This window comes from Cannabis sativa, chromosome 2 (assembly GCF_029168945.1).
Source record: "Cannabis sativa cultivar Pink pepper isolate KNU-18-1 chromosome 2, ASM2916894v1, whole genome shotgun sequence".
Classification (NCBI taxonomy): Eukaryota; Viridiplantae; Streptophyta; class Magnoliopsida; order Rosales; family Cannabaceae; genus Cannabis; species Cannabis sativa.
Genome location: NC_083602.1, coordinates 19,576,936 through 19,601,606, shown reverse-complemented (window position 1 = coordinate 19,601,606; position 24,671 = coordinate 19,576,936). Strand labels below are relative to the sequence as shown.

Sequence of the window (24,671 nt, the reverse complement as noted above, 5' to 3'; positions counted from 1 at the left end):
CTTCTTAATCTTAAGATTTACTTGATTGTCTTCCAATGTTCCTTTCTTGGATTGATCTGATACCTACTCATTACTCCCACTCAACAGCAGGTGTCTGGTCTAAGGCATACTAAAGCATATCTGAGACCTCTCACTGTTGATTCAAGAAATCCTTTCATGGCTTTATCTTTTCTAGAATAGTTGAGACTTTTCCTTATATAAATAAAATCTATGTCTAGAAGTTGTGAAGCTTCTATAGATTGCCATTAAAAAAGAAAATGCTTCAGCATCTTACTAAAGTAAGTTGCTTGCATTAGAGTAAGTAATTAACCAGGTATACCATGAGCCATTGGTTTAGATAAACTCAAACCTATAATACTAGGAACAGGAAGTTTTGTTAAGTCTATTGAATAGAGTTATAAACAAAAATTTCCTTTCATGTCCTTGTAATAGAAAACTTTTAGGTTACTCCATGTGAATGGATTAAACCATAGTTCTCTTGGCTTTTCTTCTTAGTTTCATATTTTGACAATCCATTACTTGTTTAAACTCACAATGGATTTTAATCACTAGTGTCTTCCAAGTCATCAGAAGGTGAGTTCCTAGAAACTCTCCCACTACAACAAGGTACCGTGAATTATGTCTAAGAAACCTAAATGGTATTGACCTCTTCGGTTGTGTCAAGACAACAAAGGCAGTGGGATCATCATATGTAGAATAAGATGATAGAACACTTTTGGAATTAAGAAAATATTATCTCCTTTATTTGCTACTTTATTTTTAGACTTAGTCATTGTCTTAGAAAGTAAGTATTTGTTTAAACAAACACTTTCTTATCTATTGACTAAGGGATGTTCCACCCCTAATCACTTAGAATAGCTAACAAACATGCAAACCATGGTTAACAGTTCTAGTTTTCTTAAGAATTCGATTAGATCATCCATGAATCTAGTAATGGTTTACACTAAGTACCCAACCATTGCATCATTCTGAAATTGTATTACCATAGAAGGACTTAGACAACGACTAGTAACTAATCATCAATATGCAACTCGAATTTTTGGGGAGGTAAGTTTGGATATAATTCAAAATCAACTTAATGATCTTTGAATTGCATATCTACTAACTATTTCTCCACCCCTATCAGTTCGGAAGATCTTTAACCACTTACCTTAATGGTTTTTCACCATTGCTAGAAATTCATGAAATTTTTCAAACAATTCAAATTTCTTTTGCATAACGTAAAATCTAGAGTGATCGTTTTAAGAATACAACGAAAAACTCATATCCACCCCGTAATGTACATCCATCTGCGAATGAGATGAACTTACTTTTAGTGGATAAAGGCATATTAACTCTTTGCAGAGATTGATCTTGTCAAAACCACTATGATCAATATACAAATGCCATAGATTTAAAAAAATGTGGTTGTAGTCTTTTGATGACTTAGGTTTAGTTACATTAAAGAGTTCTTAGAATAGTGCAAGTGGATCTGGTCACAGAATACTAAACTCATATTCATACTAACATACAGTTTGAATCCATTGATAGAAAATGGTTATTACACACTTGTGAAAGTGTAACTGTATAATGAGTAATTCTTTCTTGGACCACAACTACTAATCTAACTCTAAGTCTGATTTGCCCATACAAGTAGGAGATTTCTAAGATTGAGGATTTATATCATTTTGGGATAGAATTTCGGGAATATAATCATATGCGTCATTTAATTTCTTAACAGAAAATATAGAATGACATGAAATGATTTATAGACCATTCATCCAATGATATGTTCTTGAGCTAATTCGAAATGAATAAGCTAAGAGGAATTAGGATAATTTCGTTTTTAAATAAGAATCCAACGATGCTTCGATTAGCGAGAGTCAAAGTAATCTTATTTATACAATCTTCTTGTTTCATATTATAAATACTAGCGTAAGGTGTCATCAATTGATGAACAGCTAGATGTTGCATTTACAATATTTATCTTTCGAGATCTAACACTATTATGTTTGTCTAATGGTTGACAATCCATTAGGGATTTGTCCCATTAGAACAACAAACCAAGTTAGACCAACAATGAAGATTCGAAATTAAACTACGATTAATAACAGAAAATAACATGGTTCAATATAAATTCATACACAATTCAGAAATTATTAAACATATAGAAATTCGGAATGACAAGTGAAAATACTAAAACATACAATCCTAAATAATTTCCAAGGTCTTCAACAAACTGATATCAGTGTCCCACCTGTCTTCAACAAACTGATATCAGTGTCCCGTTTAGGCGAGAGTCAGTGATACTATCCATTGAATAGAGTTGTCAGCTCATCTAAAATGATAAACATTTTAGCAACCTTTTATTCGATCAAGATGAGAATCTAGCGTTGTTCCGTTTAGGCGAGAGTCAAGGCCATTCTACCTTATGAGCTTCCACCATTGTTTCATACTTTTTTAAGTCAAATACAGTCGCCACCATTTGAGTGATCAATACTAATATAAAACACTTACAAATATTACTTATCTTTCGAGATTCTACGGCGTTAAATTGCTAATGAACGTTCCTCCATTAGAGAGGATTACTCACTCAAACAAGAACTATGTAGAACCAACAATGGAGATCGAATGTCCTAATAATAAAGCTCATTATTTAAAGTGTATTTTCTTCTAATATTTGTTTTAATCAATTTATTTTAAATATATATTTATTTAATTGAAATTTCCAAAATTCTAAAATAAATTTTAATTTAATATTTATAAAATTATACTTAGATGGATACAAAAATAAAATGAATAATTTCCAATAAATATATAGAAAATTATTCAATTTAAGTTGTTTCAAAATTAATTTAAATTAATTTACAACTCAAATTTAATTTTCTATAAATATATATTGCATTTCGAAAATTGAAGTATATAAGAATACTACTTCCGAAAAATACTTTAAAATAAAATAAAAATAAATCTTGGAAAAATTATCTTAATTTAATGTTGGTTCAACAAAAATATAATTTTCCTATTTAATTAAATATTTAAGAAAAATTTCAAATATTTAAGTATCATGATTAAGAATCAACTTAAATGTTAATTTTCTATTTAATTAAATATCACTAGAAAAATACTTCAAGCAAAACAGATAATATCTATCTAGACTTTCATTGACTAATTAATTCATTTTCTAATTATAATATATTTTAATTCATTTATTTTAATTAATCATTATATGAAAAAATCATTGATTTAAGTTTGTCCAAAATTAAAATAAATAATTTTCAACTTTAGTTTATTTTTAAAATAAAATTCGAAATTTCTGCATTATAGAAATGCAATTTCGAAATTGTGGGAAAAAGATTAATAAAATAAAATAAAATATATTTTGAAAATTATTCAAATTTAATTTATTCTGAAATAAGATTCCAAACTTAAAATAATTTTCAATTTTTTAATTAAATAACATGAAAATAATAATATTTAAGTATCATGATGAAAATCAACTTAAATATTTAAATTTTCAATTTAATTAAATATATTAAATTCAAGAAATAAATAATTAAGTATAGAGGAGACTTAATTATTAATTCTAGTTTAATACTAGGAAAAATATACTTAACTTAGATTGTACCAAAATTAATTATTAAACAATTAATTTTATAATCTATGATATTTTCCTAATTCAATATTAGAAAATATAATTAGTACTAGAAATAACTATCTAGAATATATATCATTAACTAAGTGTTTTTCTAAAATTAACTTTAAAATATTAAATGAAAAAAAAATCAAATATTTTAAAAATTAATTATGTTGCTAATTCAATTTTAATTAGGTTAGACTAATATAATTAACCTAGTACAATTATTTAAATAAGGCAAATGGGCCTTCACAATTGGGGTAGTTCATGTGAGGGGGAGCTGGGTTCAGTATGTCGTACCCACTTCTATTGGCCCCCAACTCTCACACAAGGCCCAAAAGAGAGGAATTTAACCTTTAAATAAACAATTGTTATTCATTGATTAAGCCCAAATCTAATTGGGCCTAAATAAAATTACTTATGTCAAATTTTATTTTAGCAACCTAGTCCATTTACTTAGTAAAAACTTAAATGGGCTTCCTATATGCATCTAAGCCCAAAAGCAAACATATAGGCTCACACAGGTCAAAAAGATTTGGATGGGCCCTATCATGTTACTAGGTTTACACAGATGAAAGAAGTACAAAATTTACCTGTTACAAATTATTTATAAGATCTATTGACAATTGAACTATGATTAAAATCAGATCATTGGATCTGTCAACAAGTTAATCATAGCAATTTAGATCAAATAAATAATAGATTTGTTAAAAAAAATTTGAATAAACAATATAAATAAATAAACAAACATTGTCCATGTAACAGATGTGAAATAAGATATTAATATAATTAAATTATTATTCTTAAACTAACCAACTAAATTTTGAAAAATTAGGCTCTCTGTAGTCGACTTATGGCCGCGACCATGGTTGTGCTCGCCGCGGCGAGATGGCCTTCAAAAAATAGGCTCTCGGTAGTCGACTTATGGCTGCGGCCATGGTTGTGCTCACCGCGGCCACTGGCAATGCCCAGAAAAATTATTTTTTTTTATTTTTTTTAACAGTACAAAAATAAAAGAAAACCAATATTCAGTTTACATGTTTAATAAACATAAATTAAAAAATAAGAAACAAGAAAAGTAATAACAACTAAAAAAAAATAAGAGAGTTCAACTAAAACACCATGAAAACATGGGTTGCCTCCCAATAGCACTGTCTTTTTCGTCATATATCCAGACGTTGACTGAGTTCTTCAAAGAGGCACCAGAATCATGGCGGACTTGGCTTGGTCAAAATGACCTCCAAGTAAAGCTTTAACCGCTGCCCATTGACTTTAAAAGTCTCGGGGCTTTTGCCTTTTAGTTCTACAGCTCCATAGGGAAATGCCTTGACCACTGTAAATGGTCCCGACCACCTTGACTTTAACTTACCAGGAAACAATTTCAACCTTGAATTGAAAAGTAAAACTTGCTGCCCAGGTTGAAATTCCTTTTTGACTAAGCTTCGGTCATGTCACTTCTTCATTCTTTCCTTGTAGATCTTCGCATTCTCGTAAGCCTCATTTCTAAACTCCTCCAGTTCATTCAATTGCAGCAATCTTTTCTTTCCTGGAGCTTCCAAGTCCATGTTGAGGGTCTTCATAGCCCAATAGGCTTTATGCTCTAATTCCACCGGCAGATGGAAAGCTTTTCCAAACACCAACCTATACGGTGACATCCCAATAGGTGTTTTAAACGCTATTCTATAAGCCCACAGTGCATCATCTAGCTTTCGTGACCAGCCTTTCCTTGATCTCTGCACTGTTTTCTCCAATATCATCTTTATTTCCCCGTTAGAAATTTTAGCTTGGTCGTTGCTTTGTGGATGGTAGGGTAGAGCAGTTCTGTGGCGAACGCCATATCTAGATAGGAGTGCTTCAAACTGTTTATTGCAGAAGTGACTCCCTTCATCGCTTATGATTGCTCGGGGAGTACCGAACCGAGTAAATATATTCTTTTGAAGGAAGGTAAGAACTGTTTTACTGTCATTGGCTAGAGTAGCCGCAGCTTCAACCCATTTCGAAACATAATCCACAGCCAATAAGATGTACAAATTGCTAAAAGAAGAAGGGAAAGGACCCATGAAATCTATCCCCCAAACGTCAAACAATTCCACTTCCAGGATTCCTGTTAAAGGCATTTAATTTCTCCTAGAGATATTTCCTGTTCGGTGACAACGATCACATGCCTTTACAAAATCATAAGCATCCTTGAAAAGAGTAGGCCAAAAGAATCCGCTTTGCAGCAGTTCTTGCGCGACTGAAATGTCCCCCGCATGGTAAGGCATGGCAGTGGTTTAGAATAAAATATACATCTCCTCTTCAGGCACACATCTCCTAATTATCTGATCAACACAGTGTTTGTAGAGAATTGGCTCTTCCCAATAGTAATGATTTACCTCAGAAAAGAATTTCTTCAATTGTTGACGAGACAGCTCAGGAGGAGTTATATTGGCAGCCAAGAAGTTGACATAGTCAGCATACCAAGGTACCATCAAGTTTTCCCTCAAACTAAAGAGTTGTTCATCAAGAAATTCTTCATTTATTTGTACATCTTTTGCATTCTGGGTTTCTTCTAATTCCAGTCTTGACAGATGATCTGCTACTAGATTTTCAGTCCCCTTCTTATCCTTTATCTCTATGTCAAATTCTTGGAGTAGAAGTACCCACCGAATCAGCCTGGGTTTTGCATCCTTCTTGGTCATAAGGTACTTGATTGCTGAGTGGACTGTGTAAACTATCACCTTATTTCCAATTAGATAGGGCCGGAACTTATCACATGCAAACACAATTACCAGCATCTCTTTTTCCATCGTGGCATAATTTAGTTGAGCATTATTCAGGGTTCTACTAGCGTAGTAGATTGTATGGAACACCCTGTCAACCCGTTGACCCAAGACCGTTCCGATTCCATAGTCACTTGCATCACACATCAACTCGAAGGGAAACTCCCAATTCGGTGAAGTGACTATTGGTGTTGAAATCAATTTCTCCTTAAGAATTTGAAATGCCTTCAAACATTCTTCCCCAAACTCAAAGGAAACCTCATTAACAAGTAGATTGGACAACGGTTTTGAGATCTTTGAAAAGTCCTTAATAAATCTTCGGTAGAAACCAGCATGACCCAAGAAACTCTTTACTCCCTTCACAGACACTGAAGGGGGTAAATTCTTTATTGTTGACACCTTGGCTTTATCCACCTCAATACCTGCCTTTGAGATCTTGTGCCCCAAAACTATCCCTTCTGTTACCATAAAGTGACACTTCTCCCAGTTTTGGACCAAGTTTGACTCTTCACATCTGATTAACACCTTCTCTAAATTCTCTAGGCAATGATCGAATGAAGAACCAAAGACTGAGAAATCATCCATAAAGATCTCTATGCAGGATTCTATTAGGTCTGAAAAGATAGCCATCATAAACCTCTTAAATGTTACAGGTGCGTTACATAGTCCAATGGGCATTCTCCTAAAAGCAAAAGTACCATAAGGACATGTAAAAGTAGTCTTCTCTTGATCCTCAGGTGCTATGGCTATTTGATGGTACCCAGAATAGCCATCTAAGAAGCAGTAGTACTCTTGCCTAGCCAACCGGTCTATCATCTGATCAATTAAGGCAAGGGAAAATGGTCCTTCCTTGTTGCCTTGTTGAGCTTCCTGTAGTTGATACAGATCCTCCAACCAGTAACTGTTCTTGTGGGAATCAATTCGTTCTTCTCATTTTTGATTACTGTCATCCCCCCTTTCTTTGGTACTACTTGCACCGGACTAACCCATTTACTATCTGAAATTGGGTAGGCAACTCCAGCATCTAACCACTTGACCACCTCCTTTCTAACAACTTCTTTCATAGGTGGATTAAGTCTTCGTTGTGCATCAATTGTTGGTTTAGCGTCTTCTTCCATCAAAATTCGATGCATCACTGTTAAGGGACTAATTCCCTTAACATCACCCAATGTCCATGCAATAGCCTTATTGTGCGCCTGAAGTACTCTAAGCAACCTATCAGTCTCCACATCAGAAAGTGAAGCTGAAACTATCACTAGAAGCTTCTTATCTTCTCCCAAGAACTCATATCGTAGATTATTAGGAAGCACCTTCAACTCTAGCTCTGGAGGTTTCTCTGTAGATGGCACAAGCTCCCTCGGCACAACCCCCAACTCTTCATAATACTTCGTATTTAGTGGTCCATAAGAATCAAGCCATTTAGCATACTCCCTTACCTCCACTCCTTCTTGCTCAGTCAAATCATCCTCAATTAAGCTAAGTTCTAAAGGATCTTCTATCAACTTTTTCTTTTCCACAATGGTATCGATCAAATCAATAAAGAAACAATTATCACTGGCCTTTGGGAAAGTCGTCGCCTTTACCACATTGAAGACCACTTCTTCCCCTTGCACTCCCAGCTTCAATTCACCCTTCTGAATATCAATCAACGCTTGGCCAGTTGCCAAGAATGGTCTCCCCAATATAATTGAGACATTGTTGTCTTCTTCCATATTCAGAACAATAAAATCAGCTAGAAAAATAAACTTATCAACTTTTACTAACACATCTTCGATGACTCCTCTGGGATGAGCTAGAGATCGATCAGCCAATTAAAAGGTTACCGTGGTTGGCTTTACTTCCCCCAACTGCAATCTTCTAAAAACTGACAGAGGCATCAAGTTAATGCTAGCCCCCAAATCACACAATGCATTTATCCCTTCTATTCTCCCAATAGTGCAAGGAATGGTGAAACTTTCAGGATCTTTGAGTTTAGGAGGAAGTTTCTTATGCAGTATGGTGCTACAGCTTTCAATCAATGCCACTGTTTCATAGTCCTCCATTTTCCTCTTCTTTGACAAGATCATGAACTTCACATAACTGGGCATTTGTTCCAAGGCTTCAACAAAAGGGATGTTGATGTGTAACCTTTTAAAGACCTCTAGAAATTTTGAGAACTGCTTGTCTAGATTGGTCTTTCGGAGTCTCTGTGGGTATGGTATTTTCACATGATGATCTATACTAATTTGTGGAGTCTCTTGTTCTGGTGCAAGACTTTTAGTAGTCTTCTTTTCTGTTGATGATGGCACAGGTTGATCCTGAATCTCTTCTTCCACTGGTTGTCCCCCATTAGGCCCTTCATACTTCTTCCCACTTTTCAAGGTAAATGCCTTGCAATTTTCCTTAGGATTTACCTCAGTTGTACTAGGCAAATTTCCTTGAGGAAGGGTTGTTATCTGAGTTGCCAATTGCCCCATCTGAGTCTGTAGGTCCTTAACGGATGATCTTCTCTCAGTCATAAATTGTAGCAATAAGTCTGTTTGAAAACCAGAACTCCCACTAGACCCTTGATGCTGTGGTTGTTGTTGGTTCTGCGTCTGATTCTAATTCCTCTGCTGATAGAACCCAGAATTCCTTCGATTTCTCCCTTGATTGAACCCATAGTTGTTGTTGTTCTAAGAGTAATTTCCAATGGCTTTAGCTTCATCCATTGGCAAACTGTTCACATCTTCTGGGCATTCTGCATAGGGACACAACTCACAATCCACCTGAGCTTGTTTTGCTTGCACAGCTATCAATTTAGTTAGGGCCACTACCTGAGTTGTCAACTTGGTAATGGAATCCACCTCAAGCATACCAGCCACCTTCTTTGTTTGGCTTCTTTCAGTTGGCCACTATTGATTATTCAGTGCCATCTCCTCTAACAAATCGTAGGCTTCATTTGCACTCTTCCTCATGAATGCTCCACCAGCTGCAGCATCTATGAGTGTTCTAGTGTTACCAACCAACCCATTATAAAAATTGTGAACCAGCAACCACTTCTCAATGCCGTGATGAGGACATTTTCTGATGAGGTCCTTAAACCTCTCCCAGGACTCATGGAGAGATTCATTATCTAACTGACAAAATTGTTGATTTCTCCCTGCAGTTTAGCAGACTTTGCTGGAGGAAATAATTTAGACAGAAACTTTGTTGCTAAGTCTGTCCATGTTGCTATAGAATTCGGGGGCAATGAAATCAACCAACTCTTGGCTCGCTCTCTCAGCGAGAATGGAAAAAGTCTCAAACGGATGGCATCATCACTAACCCCATTAACCTTGAAAGTCGGACATAACTCCATGAAGTTTGACAAGTGCAGATTGGGATCTTCAGAAGGGAGTCCACCAAACTGGACTGAAGACTGCACCATTTGGAGTATTGCAGGTTTAATTTCAAAGTTATTAGCATCTACGGCGGGCGGCATGATGCAAGGCTGAACCCCTGTAAGAGTTGGGAGAATGTAATCTCTCGAACTGCGGCCATTTGCTTGATCTTCAACGGCACCTCCATTATTACCGTTGTTACCTCCATTATTAGCAGCATTAGCGTTATCAGCCATGATTTTAGGTGTTTCAACCGTTGCTAAAACTCTTTCTTGCCTCTTGTTCCTTCTGTTTCTCCTACAGGTCTTCTCGATTTCAAGATCAACGGGTAATATAGCTCCTTGTCCTTGACGGCGCATACACCTAAAATTTTTGAGATAGACAAAGACAATATAGAAGGAAACAGATTAGCAATTAGCAAGAAAAATAAACCAAAGTAGAATTTAATTTAATCTTATGTAATATCAATCTTTGAACAATTCCCTGGCAACGGCGCCAAAAACTTGGTACGAATTTTATAAATAATACGCAAGTGTACGTAATCAAGTAGTGAGTTCACACAGGTGAGGTCGAACCACAGGGAATTGGACTGAGTACCACTAGATTAAATCTATGTTTCTATTTGGCAAATCAATCTTTTTTCAAGTTCAATAATCGAATAAAAATTCAAGAAGCTGAAAGAGACAATAAAAATTAATCAGAAACGAGAAGATAGGGAAGAGAATTCTGTTAATAGGTTTACCTAATTGTTAATGCCTAATTACTATTCCAGTTCTTGTTGTGAATGACAGATTATTTTAATTAACCTATCTCTTTTCAGATCTTCTAGGTTCTAAATCTCATGCTCTCTAATTAATCTCTTAATTACAATTGCACAAGATTTGCATTAAGCCATGATCTAAGAAGTCACAAAAGTCATGTAAATATCGTCGTTCTACAAAAAATTAGGTTATCCAAATTTTAGCATTCTCAATTCTCATTTTTCAGATTTCGAATTGAGATCATAGACATGCAAAAGGTGATCAAGCTTTAACATGGAAATAACACAAATAAGGATAATACACAATCAAAATGAACAGGAATGGCAATTAACATTAACTAGGAAAACTTTAACTAACATTCATCATCTTCCCTAAATGGAAGCTTAGCTCATGTTCAAATCCATAACCATTCCTAAAACAGAATTCAACATAAAGAAATTAAAAAGGAAGAAAGAAAGAAACTGTTGGCGGAATGACTCTAGATCTTCACTTTGCTCCTCTAGCCGCTCTCCACTGTGTTTTAGCTCTCAAAATCGCTTCCCCTAATTTGCAATCGCAGTTTTCTTCTTATTTCTCGTTTTTCAGGGTTCAACGGACAAAATTACCCCTGCTTGTACGGGCTCTCGCCGCGGCAATGGCATCCTTTGCCGCGGCGACTGATGACATGGCCACGGCAATGAAAGCTCTCGCCGCGGCTATTGAAGCCCCCAAAAATGGTCTCTCTGCCATTCGACTTATGGCCGGGTCAGGCTCGCCGCGGCCAAAAGTGCATCAAGCCTCAACTTGGCATTTTTCTTGGCTCCACTTGTCTTTTATTGCACTTTTGTATCTTGGGGCCTCCATAACTCCGAGAAGAAAACATAGAAAACAAGCATAATTCTGTCCTAAAACATCGAAAAGCGTACATAAAAGTGATCCAGAATATAGGCTAGAAATAGCCTAACAACACCCAAAGAATTAGTGCTTTGTAGTTTCCTAGTTATCACAGCACAACAAACAGGTTTGATCTTCTATTATTCCCATATTGAATAACCTGTCTTTGGTTTTCAATTTCTGGTGCATTGCTAACCACAACACAAAGTTGTGTTTTGGTGAGTTCAACCTGCTCTACACCTGTTTACACCAGTGTATGTTGGTTCCTGCTGGTTTCAACAAACTATATCCCTATGCAACTGAGTATTTTTGCTACAACATTGTTCCTCCCATTGCCTCCTTGAACTGGTCTATGAGCCTAACCATACACTTCCAGTACCAGCTACTTTGACTTGAAGGTTAGTAGGCCCACCATTCTACATCATGTAGGAATACACTATTAATTCATTTCAGCCATAATGTATCTTCTTTGTTTGCAATCGCCCACAAATTTTCCCATAATAGCTTTATTCCATGCAGTCACATTCTTAAAATTGATTTCACTAGCTGATTTAGGTTGACAAATGGATTCCCATGAGATAGCACCATGCCCTTGATTCACTGCTTTCCCATTCCACAAGTAATTCATGCATATTTCTTCAATAGCATTCACCACTTTCTTTGGCAAAATCATTACTTGACACCAATAGGCATGTATGGCCATCAACACAGAATTTATTAGCACCACCCTTTAAGCAAATGAAAGGTTCCTTGAACTCTATATCTTAATTCTAGCTGTCATTTGTTGGGTTTTATGCCCTAAATAAAACTCTGTTTCAATGTAATCCAGATTATTCAATATCAATAAAGTAACAGAAGTAATTTTTCATTCACTTGTGTATGTTTTGGTTCACTTAATCAATTGCTTGTCTATTTGATTTATAAATTCATCCAAACCCCTTTTCACATACTTGATCATGTTTATTCTGTTGTCAACACAGTGGAAAATAAATATGACTATGTAAATAAAGTATTCCTAGATTTATCAGAACACTGGGTTTCACTGATATGACAATCTACAACAGAGTTTACTTACACTTGGAGAAATGTTATGTTCTTTCCAGAACATAGGTTAAAGTAAAGCTCAGGTTGGATGCATGGAGTATGCATTGAAATGGACCGATATTGAACTTTGAATTAGATTTTGAAACTTACCGTAAATATCTATTCAATTCAATATCATAAGTTGATCCTAGATCACATGATCGAAATCCTGATATGGTTAGGCTCAATTTCAAGAGTATTATTCGTGTTCTTTGATTTGTTAGTTAAGCCTAATCTTTAGTCTAGGCAATACATACATTTTGGGAACATGGTAGTGCGATTGAGTGGGAGCGCTAACATAAATATGGAATCTATAGCTTCTATCTGGCGAATAGTAAGCAAAGGGTGATTTCCTTCGAGCTTAACCAAACGAGATAAATGATTGAGTACTCATTTCACTTAGTTGAAATATCATTTATACAGGGTTAAGTGTTTTAAGGATAAAATACATTGTAGGGTGTTACGGTAATTTAGTCCCTTTACAGTGTAAATCATCCATATAAAGGATCATTGATCACATTAGGATTATTACAATGGATAACTAATAATGTGTCTATATGGTGGAACATATAGAGCATTCTATATACTGAGAGTGCAATTCTAAGTTCTATGTGTGGATTCAACGAAGAATTAATAAGTCAGTGAATTTAAGTGGTAAATTCTAGATCTGCTTATTGGAAGCTCGGATATATAGACCCATGGTCCCCTCACTAGTTGAGATGATATTACTTGTAAGACTCATTTAATTGATTTTAATTAATCAATTAAAAATTCTCAAGATAGACTTGTCTATTTGAGAATTTATCACTTCTTAAGGGCAAAATAGTAAATAGAGATTTTGAAGGGCATATTTATTAATTAGGAAACTTTAATTAGTTTCATTATTAATAAAATAAATGACAATATATTATTTGATAATTAATTTTAATTATTAAATAATTAAATTTGACATTTATGTGGTTGAACAAAGGAATTGGCAATTTTTGACAAAACAGGAAACTATCAGTGTAGGAAAAGGAAAGTTGGAAAAGTGGCAAGCCTTGTTTCCACAATGCCTAGGCCGGCCACTTAGCTTCCTTTTCTCTTTGATTTTTCAATTCCAAATGTCAATCATAGCCCTGGGTGGTCTTCTATAAATAGAAGGCAAAGGCTTCAGAGTTTAACATAACTGTACAACTTTTTCATAACATTATTCTGACAGAATTTTCTCTCTGAAAATTCTCTCTGAACCGCCACCCTCTCTCTCTCTCTTCCTTCACTTTTTCGAAATGTATAAGTGCTAGAGTAGTGCCCACACACATCAAGTAATACCTCAATCATAGTGAGGAAGGCTGTGTAGAATTCAGAAACAACAAAGAAAGACTATCGGGCTCAGATCTTGATTATACTCTGCTACAGAAAGGAATCAAGGGTTAGAGATCTGAGTGGGAGGAGACATATATTCCGCTGCAATCACTGTAAGATTTCTGATACTCTTATGTGTTTAATTTTCTATCGTTTTAGAAGTTCATATTTAGGTTGTTAAATCAACATACTTGTGAGTAGATCTAAGTTCCTGGTAAAATAACTTCCAACAACTGGCACCAGAGCCATGGTAATTGATTTGCTTGCAAGAAATTTGGACATAAAACGATTTGCTTGTTTTTTGGATGGTATCATGTTGCTTTGAGTGTCATATTGATGTTTGATTGTTGTTTGTGAATTCTGGGAAAAATAGTTACTGTTCTGATTCTGTAATTATTTTTGTTGGATAGTTTGGAAAATTCTAAGCAATTTACTTTTTTACAGAACTCGATTTCGATTTAATTTGAATTAGTTATGAATTTTTGAAAATTGGAAAAATCGGGGTGATGAGCAACCTCATCACGCGCGCGGAATGGCTGCCTGCACCTTCCTACACCGTGATTTCTCGGCCACTCACCCCAGAAACGCGCGCGGATGGGCATGCATGGCATGCCATCCGTACAGTTCATCCAATTTTTCAATTTTTTCGATTTTTCATGTTATTTCATGGAATTAAATTCCAATTTTTTGTGTAGTTTTGTATGTTGATTTTTGTTTTTCAAATTTCAAATCTAATTATCAGAAATAAATTAATTTTTTTTTTTTAAATTAATTTTAGATATTAGTGTAATTTGATTTTGAAAATAGGAAAAATCAAGTTTTGTTTACCTCTTTTCTTATTTCCTTTAAAATTTGATTATTTTATTTTTTTTTAAGGTCAGATATTAATTTTTTTGGTAACTTGACCTTAATTAAAATAAGATCAAAATAATCATGATAATTTTAAAAGAGGAAATAAGGTATTTTTGTTAACTTTTAAATTTTGTTATTTTTTAATTAAATTAAATTGTAAAACAAGAAAAGGGTATGTATTTACCATTTTCTATTTTATTATTTAATTTATTAAATGACATGAAATTTAAAAGGAAAGTTAGCAATTTAATTTTGAAATGACATTTAGGTTACCCAAAACCTAATTTTTCAAAATGGTAGGTTTAATTTTAATTTTATTTTCGAAATAAATGTTTAAAATTAAATAAATCCTACATCCAACTATCCAAATCTAACCTTGTTGCAGGAGTATGTGTTTTAGATTGTTTGTAAGTTTTCTAAAACCTATTATTGCTTGATCTAAATTGCCTTGGTTAACTTGATGATAGATCCTATGATCTAATTTTAACCAAAGGTTCAATTGATGATAGATCAAGTAAATAATTTGTAACAGGTAATTTTTACAAACTTCTTTCATCTGTGTATGACCTAGCAACATGATAGGATCCATCCAAATGTGTATGCCTGTGTGAGCCTATATGTTTAATTTCTATTATAGATACATATAGGTTGTTGTTGCTAAATAAAATATCATAACTGATAGATTTTATTTAGGCTCATTTAGTAATGAGCCTATTCAATTAATAACAGTTGTTCATTTTAAGGTTAAATTCCTCTCTTTTGGGCCTTGTGTGAGAGTTGGGAGCCTTAGAAGTGGGTACGACATACTGGACCCAGCCCCCCCTCACATGAACAACCCCAATTGTGAAGGCCCATTTGCCTGATTTGGATAACTGTGCTAGGTTAATTATATTAGTTTGACCTAATAAAAAATTGATTAGCAACATAATTAATTTCATTCTTCCTTGAAATTAATTTAAGAAAAACATAGTTTGAATAGTTATATTCTGGAAACCTATATGTATTTTTCTTGTTTTTAATTAAATATGGAATTATAACCATACAAATTCTTTCTGAATCTTAATTTTATAATTTCATTAAATATTCCTATTTAAGTTGAGATTTAGTTAAATCTATCAAATCAACTTAGATTTGAATATTTTTGAATTTCCTATTATAAATTAAGTTGAGGAATTTTGGGAATTGGTTATTAAGATTCTTTAGATATTTTTTAAGTTAATATTTTATAAATATGGGAACTTAAAATGGAATATCTTCTAAATTAAGTGGTTACTACTTAATTGGGAATATTTAATTAAGTCATTGATTGAAGAATATTTTAAGTTGGGTATTTAGATTTTTTTTTCTAAACAACTTAAATAAGATATTTTTCAAAATTATTCCATTTTTGAAATTTAATTAAAGTTTTTACTTTAATTTGTAATATTTCATTATTGAGATATGGAATATAAATGATTAAACAAAATATATTTTTAAATAATGAGCTTTAATCAAGAGAAATTCGATCTTCATTGTTGGTTTTACATAGCTATTGTTTTAGTGAGTAATCCTCCCTAATGGAGGAACGTTCATTAGCAAGTTAGCGCCGTTTAATCTCGAAAGATAAGTAATCTTATAAGTTTATTTTTATATGGTTCATGACCACCCTAATGGTGGCGACTGTATAAGACTTACAAGAATGCGAAACAATGGTAGAAGCTCATAAGATAGAATTGCCTTGACTCTCGCCTAAACGGGACAGCGCTGAATTCCAATGTTGATCGAATAAAAGGTTGCTAGAATGTTTGACATTTTAGATGAATTGACAGCTCTATTCAATGGATGATGCTTTGACTCTCGCCTAAATGGGACACTGTATCAGTTCGTTGGAAACCTTGGAAAATAAACTATGTTAGATTTTGTATTTTTATAACATATGTGATTATTTGTTTTCTGAACCTGTGTGTGAATTTATAGAACCAAAACCTTACTTCTGTTTATTGATATGTTGTAGTGCCAATATGAATAACCCTCATCCCGATCCACTCCTAGTTAGTATCTTTGCAAAAGAACTCAATAGTGTGAAAATGCATCCTGGTAGTTGCATTAACTCGCACCTATTGTTGATGAATCTGAAATTCCAAAAGGCAAATCTACTAGGAATTGATTTATCAAAGGAACAATGGGTAAGACTCATACTTTATAGTCTTCCTCAGGAGTATAACAATTTTGTTCTATATTACTTATTGAACAATCCTAACTCCTCAGACATGGACAAACTCGAGACTGAGTTAAGGGCCCATGAGCGGAATCTGATTGCAGTGAGACCTTCTGGTATTGCAAGCTTTAATCAGAGGAAGAAGATTAAGCATGAGGGCTCTAACAAAGCTGCTTCTTCAAGTACAATTATCAGACATCACGTTCTATGTGCGAATTGTAATGGAAAGGGACATAAAGAAGAACAATGTCCCAGGCTTCTAGACAATTCAAACGAAGGTGATGCTTTTGTATTTGAATCATGTGTTTTAGAGAACGACAAATCCTCCTGGATTGTTGATTCTGGATCTACTAACCATGTATGTTCTTCATTGCAGCTGCTTGAAACTTGGGAGAATCTTCACCCAGATGAGTTAAAGCTTAAAGTTGGAAATGGCGAGTTGGTATCAGTTAAAGCAAGAGGAACAGCCCGAATCAAGTTTAATTCTAAGAAGTTTTTACTTTTAGAGAATGTTTTATATATTCCCAATTTTAGTAGAAACTTGATTAGCGTTTCATCTTTACAAACACTTTATTATATATTGAATTTTTCGAGTTCAAATTGTTCAATTTCTCGTAATGGATTTCATATATGTGTTGCAAACATGGAACGAGGGCTTTATGTTTTAAGACCTGATACTCAAATCTCACTAAATACTGAACTTTTCAATGTAGCTAAACCTAGAAGCCTTAAGAGAAAAGAGATTGATAATGATGATCAAACTTATCTATGGCATTTACGTTTAGGTCATATAGGTTTTGATAGACTCAATAGGCTAACCAAAGACAGTCCATTGAAAAATGTCGTCTTAGGAGAACTGCCAGTCTGCGAGTCTTGCCTAGAAGGAAAAATGACCAAACGTTCTTTCTCTGCGAAGGGAGAGCGTGCCAAAGAACCCCTAGGGTTAGTACATTCAGATGTTTGTGGACCGCTGAATGTAAAAGCCAGAGGAGGTTATGAGTATTTCGTCACTTTCATTGACGATTTCTCTAGATATAGTTTTCTTTACCTAATGCAAAAGAAATCTGAAACGTTTGAAAAGTTTCAGGAATTTCATGCTTTGGCTCAAAACCAGTTAGGTAAAACATTAAAGATCTTGCGAACTGATAGGGGTGGAGAATATATGGATATGCAGTTCAAAGATCATTTAATTGAACTTGGAATTGAATCCCAATATACTGCCCCAAGCACTCCACAGCAGAATGGAGTTGCAGAAAGAAGAAATCGCACTCTCTTAGAAATGGTTAGGTCTATGCTGAGTTATTCAACTTTGTCTACGTCCTTCTGGGGATATGCTATTCAAATGGCAAACGACATTTTAAATGTTGTTCCATCTAAAGCAGTCCCTAAGACACCCGTTGAACTATGGAATGGTCGCACACCTAGTTTGCGCCATTATAGGATTTGGGGGTGCCCTGCTGACGTCTTAAGAAAGAAAGAAGGCAAACTGGAATCGCGAACTGAAGTTTGCATGTTTGTCGGAAATTCTAAAGAGACTAGGGGTGGACTATTCTATAGTCACAAGGATAACAAAGTGTTTGTTTCTACAAATGCTACTTTCCTTGAAGATAACTATATGAAAGACAACAAACCGAAAAGTGAAATTGTATTAGAGGAAATGCTCACAGATACTGTTCCTTCAAATGTACCATCTTCTTCTACTCAAGAAGAGGAACATCCCACTCCCTCAGTTGTAGCAACTGAGAAAACTACTACTAAAGCTTCTGTTCAGAAGGTCACCAATCCTCGTCGTAGTGGGAGGGTTTCTACAAAACCATCTCGTTATGGCTTGGATGGTGAAATCAATATGGTCGTTGGTGACGGTATTGATGACGACCCATTAACCTATAAACAGGCAATGGCAAGTCCGCAACGGAAGCGATGGTCAGCCGGTATGGATTCAGAAATGGATTCCATGAAAAAGAACAAAGTCTGGGAATATGTAGAACCACCTGATGATTTTCGTCCAATTGGATGTAAATGGGTCTACAAGAAGAAAAGAGGCGTTGGAGGCGAAGTCGAAACTTTCAAAGCTAGACTGGTCGCCAAGGGTTATACCCAAAGAGAAGGCGTGGACTATGAGGAAACTTTTAGTCCGGTTGCCATGCTCAAATCCATCTGAATTCTTCTCTCCATAGCTGCCGCTTTAGATTATGAAATTTGGCAAATGGATGTCAAGACAGCCTTTCTTAATGGGCTTCTTGAAGAAACCATCTATATGGAGCAACCAGAAGGTTATGTTCTTCCTGGGCAGGAGAATAAAGTTTGCAAATTAAATAGGTCCATATATGGACTTAAGCAAGCTTCTCGCTCATGGAATAAAAGGTTTGATGAGATCATCAAAACCTACGGCTTTCATCAAAAGGAAGATGAACCTTGTGTTTACCAACTCAAGGAAAACCAAGTAGTAGTATTCCTGGTCCTATATGTTGATGACATTTTGATCATTGGAAACAATGTCAAGAAAATGACTCACATCAAGGAATGGCTTGACACTCAATTCGATATGAAAGACTTGGGTGAGGCAGCCTATGTTCTTGGTATTCAGATTGTCAGAAACCGAAAGAACAGATCCCTTGCTCTCTCTCAAACAGCTTACATTGACAAAGTTCTAGAGAGATTTTCCATGACCAATACCAAAGGGGCAAACATGCCCTCTAGACATGGTATCCGTCTATCTAAGGAACAGTGTCCTACTGATCCTCAAGAGATAGAAGACATGGCAAAAATTCCTTATGCTTCTGCAGTTGGAAGTCTAATGTATGCTATGCTATGCACTAGACCTGACATCTGCTATGCAGTTGGAATCGTGAGCAGGTATCAGTCAAATACAAGACGGGTACATTGGAATGCTGTTAAGTATATTTTGAAATACTTAAAGAGTACAAGAGATTATGTATTAGTCTACAAGGGTGGTGCTTTAAATCCCTTAAGCTATACAGACTCAGATTTCCAGGGCCGTCTTGAAGACAGGAAATCTACATCTGGGATGGTGTTTACTCTTGGGGGTGGAGCAGTGGTTTGGAGAAGTGCTAAACAAACTGCGATTTCGGATTCTACCATGGAGGCAGAATACATAGCTGCGGCTGAAGCAGCTAAAGAGGTTGTCTGGCTTAGGAAGTTCTTCACCAGTCTCGGTGTAGTTCCTGGAATGGAAAGGCCTCTAGTCCTGCTTTGTGATAACACTGGAGCTATAGCCAACAGTAAGGAACCTCGGAGCCACAAGAGAAGTAAGCATATAGAAAGAAAGTATCATATTATCAGAGAATATGTGGCAAGAGGGGATGTACTGGTGGAGAAAGTGGATACGCAGGATAACTTAGCTGATCCATTCACAAAAGTCTTGGCAGTAACTTCATTCGAAAAGCACCGTCTGAATTTAGGATTAATTGAAATGTACTGATTTGTTTTATATTAGTGCAAGTGGGAGTTTGTTGGGTTTTATGCCCTAAATAAAAATCTGTTTCAATGTAATCCAGATTATTCAATATCAATAAAGTAACAGAAGTAATTTTTCATTCACTTGTGTATGTTTTGGTTCACTTAATCAATTGCTTGTCTATTTGATTTATAAATTCATCCAAACCCCTTTTCACATACTTGATCATGTTTATTGTGTTGTCAACACAGTGGAAAATAAACATGACTATGTGAATAAAGTATTCCTAGATTTATCAGAACACTGGGTTTCACTGATATGACAATCTACAACAGAGTTTACTTACATTTGGAGAAATGTTATGTTCTTTCCAGAACATAGGTTGAAGTAAAGCTCAGGTTGGATGCATGGAGTATGCATTAGAATGGACCGATATTGAACTTTGAATTAGATTTTGAAACTTACCGTAAATATCTATTCAATTCAATATCATAAGTTGATCCTAGATCACATGATCGAAATCCTGATATGGTTAGGCTCAATTTCAAGAGTATTATTCGTGTTCTTTGATTTGTTAGTTAAGCCTAATCTTTAGTCTGGGCAATACATACATTTTGGGAACATGGTAGTGCGATTGAGTGGGAGCGCTAACATAAATATGGAATCTATAGCTTCTATCTGGCGAATAGTAAGCAAAGGGTGATTTCCTTCGAGCTTAACCAAACGAGATAAATGATTGAGTACTCATTTCACTTAGTTGAAATATCATTTATACAGGGTTAAGTGTTTTAAGGATAAAATACATTGTAGGGTGTTACGGTAATTTAGTCCCTTTACAGTGTAAATCATCCATATAGAGGATCATTGATCACATTAGGATTATAACAATGGATAACTAATAATGTGTCTATATGGTGGAACATATAGAGCATTCTATATACTGAGAGTGCAATTCTGAGTTCTATGTGTGGATTCAACGAAGAATTAATAAGTCAGTGAATTTAAGTGGTAAATTCTAGATCTGCTTATTGGAAGCTCGGATATATAGACCCATGGTCCCCTCACTAGTTGAGATGATATTACTTGTAAGACTCATTTAATTGATTTTAATTAATCAATTAAAAATTCTCAAGATAGACTTGTCTATTTGAGAATTTATCACTTATTAAGGGCAAAACAGTAAATAGAGATTTTGAAGGGCATATTTATTAATTAGGAAACTTTAATTAGTTTCATTATTAATAAAATAAATGAAAATATATTATTTGATAATTAATTTTAATTATTAAATAATTAGATTTGACATTTATGTGGTTGAACAAAGGAATTGGCAATTTTTGACAAAACAGGAAACTATCAGTGTAGGAAAAGGAAAGTTGGAAAAGTGGCAAGTCTTGTTTCCACAATGCCTAGGCCGGCCACTTAGCTTCCTTTTCTCTTTGATTTTTCAATTCCAAATGTCAATCATAGCCCTGGGTGGTCTTCTATAAATAGAAGGCAAAGGCTTCAGAGTTGAACATAACTGTACAACTTTTTCATAACATTATTCTTACAGAATTTTCTCTCTGAAAATTCTCTCTGAACCGCCACCCTCTCTCTCTCTCTCTTCCTTCACTGTTTCGAAATGTATAAGTGCTAGAGTAGTGCCCACACACATTAAGTAATACCTCAATCATAGTGAGGAAGGCTGTGTAGAATTCAGAAACAACAAAGAAGGACTATCGGGCTCAGATCTTGATTATACTCTGCTACAGAAAGGAATCAAGGGTTAGAGATCTGAGTGGGAGGAGACATATATTCCGCTGCAATCACTGTAAGATTTCTGATACTCTTATGTGTTTAATTTTCTATCGTTTTAGAAGTTCATATTTAGGTTGTTAAATCAACATACTTGTGAGTAGATCTAAGTTCCTGGTAAAATAACTTCCAACATCATTTTCTCTGCCAATACTTCACAATCTTTCCCTAAAATCTTCTTTGCACCAATTTTTGAACTCCTAGGTAAGTAAAGGGCAGAGACAGGTTTGTAAAACCAAAAATTTACAGTTGTTTCCTTAAGTGATCTTCAAGCATGTTGCTTGAGTATATTGCTGATTTTGTGGCATTTGGATACAATCCTAATGTCATTGAAAACAACTTAAGCCCCTGTAGTAAGTAGAGAACACTTCTGAAATCACCATTGCAAAACAATAATACATCATCAGCAAAAGCAAGGTGGTTAAGCTTTAATTCTGCACATCTGTGATGAAAATAGAAGTAAAGTTTTTCCCCGACTTTCCCCATTATTCGTGATAAGTATTCCATACCTAACACAAATAATAAGGGAGACATTTGGTCTCCTTGTCTAAGTCCTCTCTTAGACTCAAAAAAGCCATGCAAAGTTCCATCAAACATTAGTGAAAACCTTGGTATTCTAACACGAGTCATCACAATGTTAATGAAACTTGGGGGGAAATGCAAACCCTGCAACATTTCTTCAATGAAATCCCATTCTATAGTGTCATAGGCTTTTTGCAAATCCAACTTGATAATGCAACTAGGCTTATTGTTATTCCTCTCATAATGCCTAATTATGTCCTGACAAATCATAATGTTATGTCCTATAAACCTTCCCCTAATAAAGCACCCTTGGTTTTGAGAGACTAAATTAGGAAGAACGTTTTTGATTCTAGAGCATCAAAGCTTGGTTGTAATTTTGTAACATTGCAACAAGCTATTGGTCTAAAATCCTTAACAGTATTAGGACACTGTAATTTGGGCACTAATGTCAGAACAGTAGCATTTATTTCCTTGAGTAGTTAACCTGTTTCTAGGAATGATGTCACAACCTCATATAGGTCCTCTCCAACAAAATCCCAATTGTCTTGATAAAAGACACTTGAGAAGCCATCAGGACCAGGTGCCTTGTTGCTAGGTATATCAAATAGAGCTTGCTTCACTTCTTCTTTGGTGAACTTTTGAGTCAACATTTCAGCTTGCTGAGAATTCACTACAGGCCCTCTTGCAATAATTTTATGCTTTACTCTCTTCCTGTCTTCCATTCGAGTGCCCAAAAGCTCCTTGTAATACTCAACAAATGCCTCTAAAACCTGATTTCATTCAGTTACTCTAGTGCCAATTTGCTACTCAATCGAAAAAACTTGATTTTGCCTTATTCTTTGCTTTATGCTTGCATAAAATAGGGATGTGTTATTGTCTCCATTCTGTATCAAGTAAGCTTTAGCCTTTTGTTGCAGGAAAGATGTATAATCTTTCTGCACTTGAATCAGTTTAGCTCTAGCCTACAACTCCTCAGCAATTAAATTATCATTAAGAGGACACTACTGCAGCTCAGTCTGAGCTCTCTCTAACTCATTTTTAGCTTGTATTACTGCTGTTTGAATATTAGAAACACCAACCTTGTTAATTTCCTTGAAGGCAAGTTTTATGGCCTTTAGCTTAGTAACCACCTGGTACATCTTTGTTCCAGCAATCTTCTTCCTCCAAACTTTAGATATTTTCTGTTCATAATCAGCATATCTCTTCCACATTCTGAAATATCTAACAGGCTTTTTCCTACTTGTCCACCTAGGATACAGAGAGAGTATGCCAGAAGAGTGGTCAAACAGACCCTTATTTAGGAAGTTTGCCTCAGCATTCTGACAATGATCTAACCATGCTTGATTAGCCATGATCCTGTCTATTTTGGAAGAAATTTTGTCATTCCCCTGTTGCTTATTTGACTAAGTGAAGAAATTTCTCGTGGCCTTGATATCTTCAATCTGGCAATAGTTCACACAATCAGCAAAGTCTGTGTCAGGGTAGTATTTAACTTTCTACCCCAATCTCTCTTCTTTGGCCAATATTTCGTTGAAGTCTCCCATCAAAAGCCAATTAGCTTTAGTGGCCAACTCCCTCAGATCTTTCCATAAACTTTGTTCCATTTTTGTCATTAAAGGCATATATTATAGTAATAAAGCTACAATAGGTGTTTTCCAAAGTAGAAACCTTTAGATGCATCAATTGACTTGTGCATCTAATGATATCGACCTTGTACTTCACCAAATTCCGTGCAATTACAATTCTCCCACCCTGATGCCAAGTAATATTTGTTGAGAAACACCAACCATCAAACACATTGAGGTACAAGGTTCCCATCTTGTGAACCTTGACCCTTATCTCTAGGAGCCCCACCAAACCAACATTCTAAGCCTGAATAAACTGCGTAATTGACCTCTGTTTCTGAATGTTATTTGCTCCTCATACATGCCAGCAAAGAAACTTATCCATTTCTAAGAGAGGGTCCTCCCCCCTCTCTTGTATTCTCAATGATTGCGTCCAATAAGTCTTGCTAATCCTCCACCTGATCACTATTGCTTTCAGCAAGAATGCTGAATATATTATCTATTTTTGTTATAGCAGCCACCTTCTGATCTTGAACTCTT

The 24,671-nt window shown here is 35.1% G+C and overlaps 1 protein-coding gene and 1 non-coding gene across 2 annotated transcripts; one reads left to right on the top strand and one right to left on the bottom strand.

Moving 5' to 3' along the window:
- Positions 1-8,189: 8,189 nt before the first annotated feature.
- On the bottom strand, positions 8,190-8,876 carry LOC115719932 (uncharacterized). The gene is made up of 2 exons (XM_061109225.1): positions 8,586-8,876; positions 8,190-8,363 (listed from the first exon to the last, which is right to left on the bottom strand). The coding sequence occupies exons 1-2, from the start codon at positions 8,874-8,876 to the stop codon at positions 8,190-8,192; spliced, it is 465 nt and encodes a 154-aa protein (XP_060965208.1).
- A 526-nt stretch (positions 8,877-9,402) lies between these two features.
- On the top strand, positions 9,403-9,508 carry LOC133035295 (small nucleolar RNA R71). The gene has a single exon (XR_009686570.1). It is a non-coding gene; the product is annotated as a small nucleolar RNA R71 (small nucleolar RNA).
- The last annotated feature ends 15,163 nt before the right edge of the window (positions 9,509-24,671 follow it).

Excerpts from the sequence above, each read along its gene's own strand:
- LOC115719932 (XM_061109225.1), bottom strand. The coding sequence starts at position 8,876 with ATGACTGAGAGAAGATCATCCGTTAAGGACCTACAGACTCAGATGGGG. Across the intron at positions 8,364-8,585 it reads AAATTAGTATAGATCATCAT|AAACTTCCTCCTAAACTCAA; the intron begins GTGAAAATACCA and ends ATACTGCATAAG.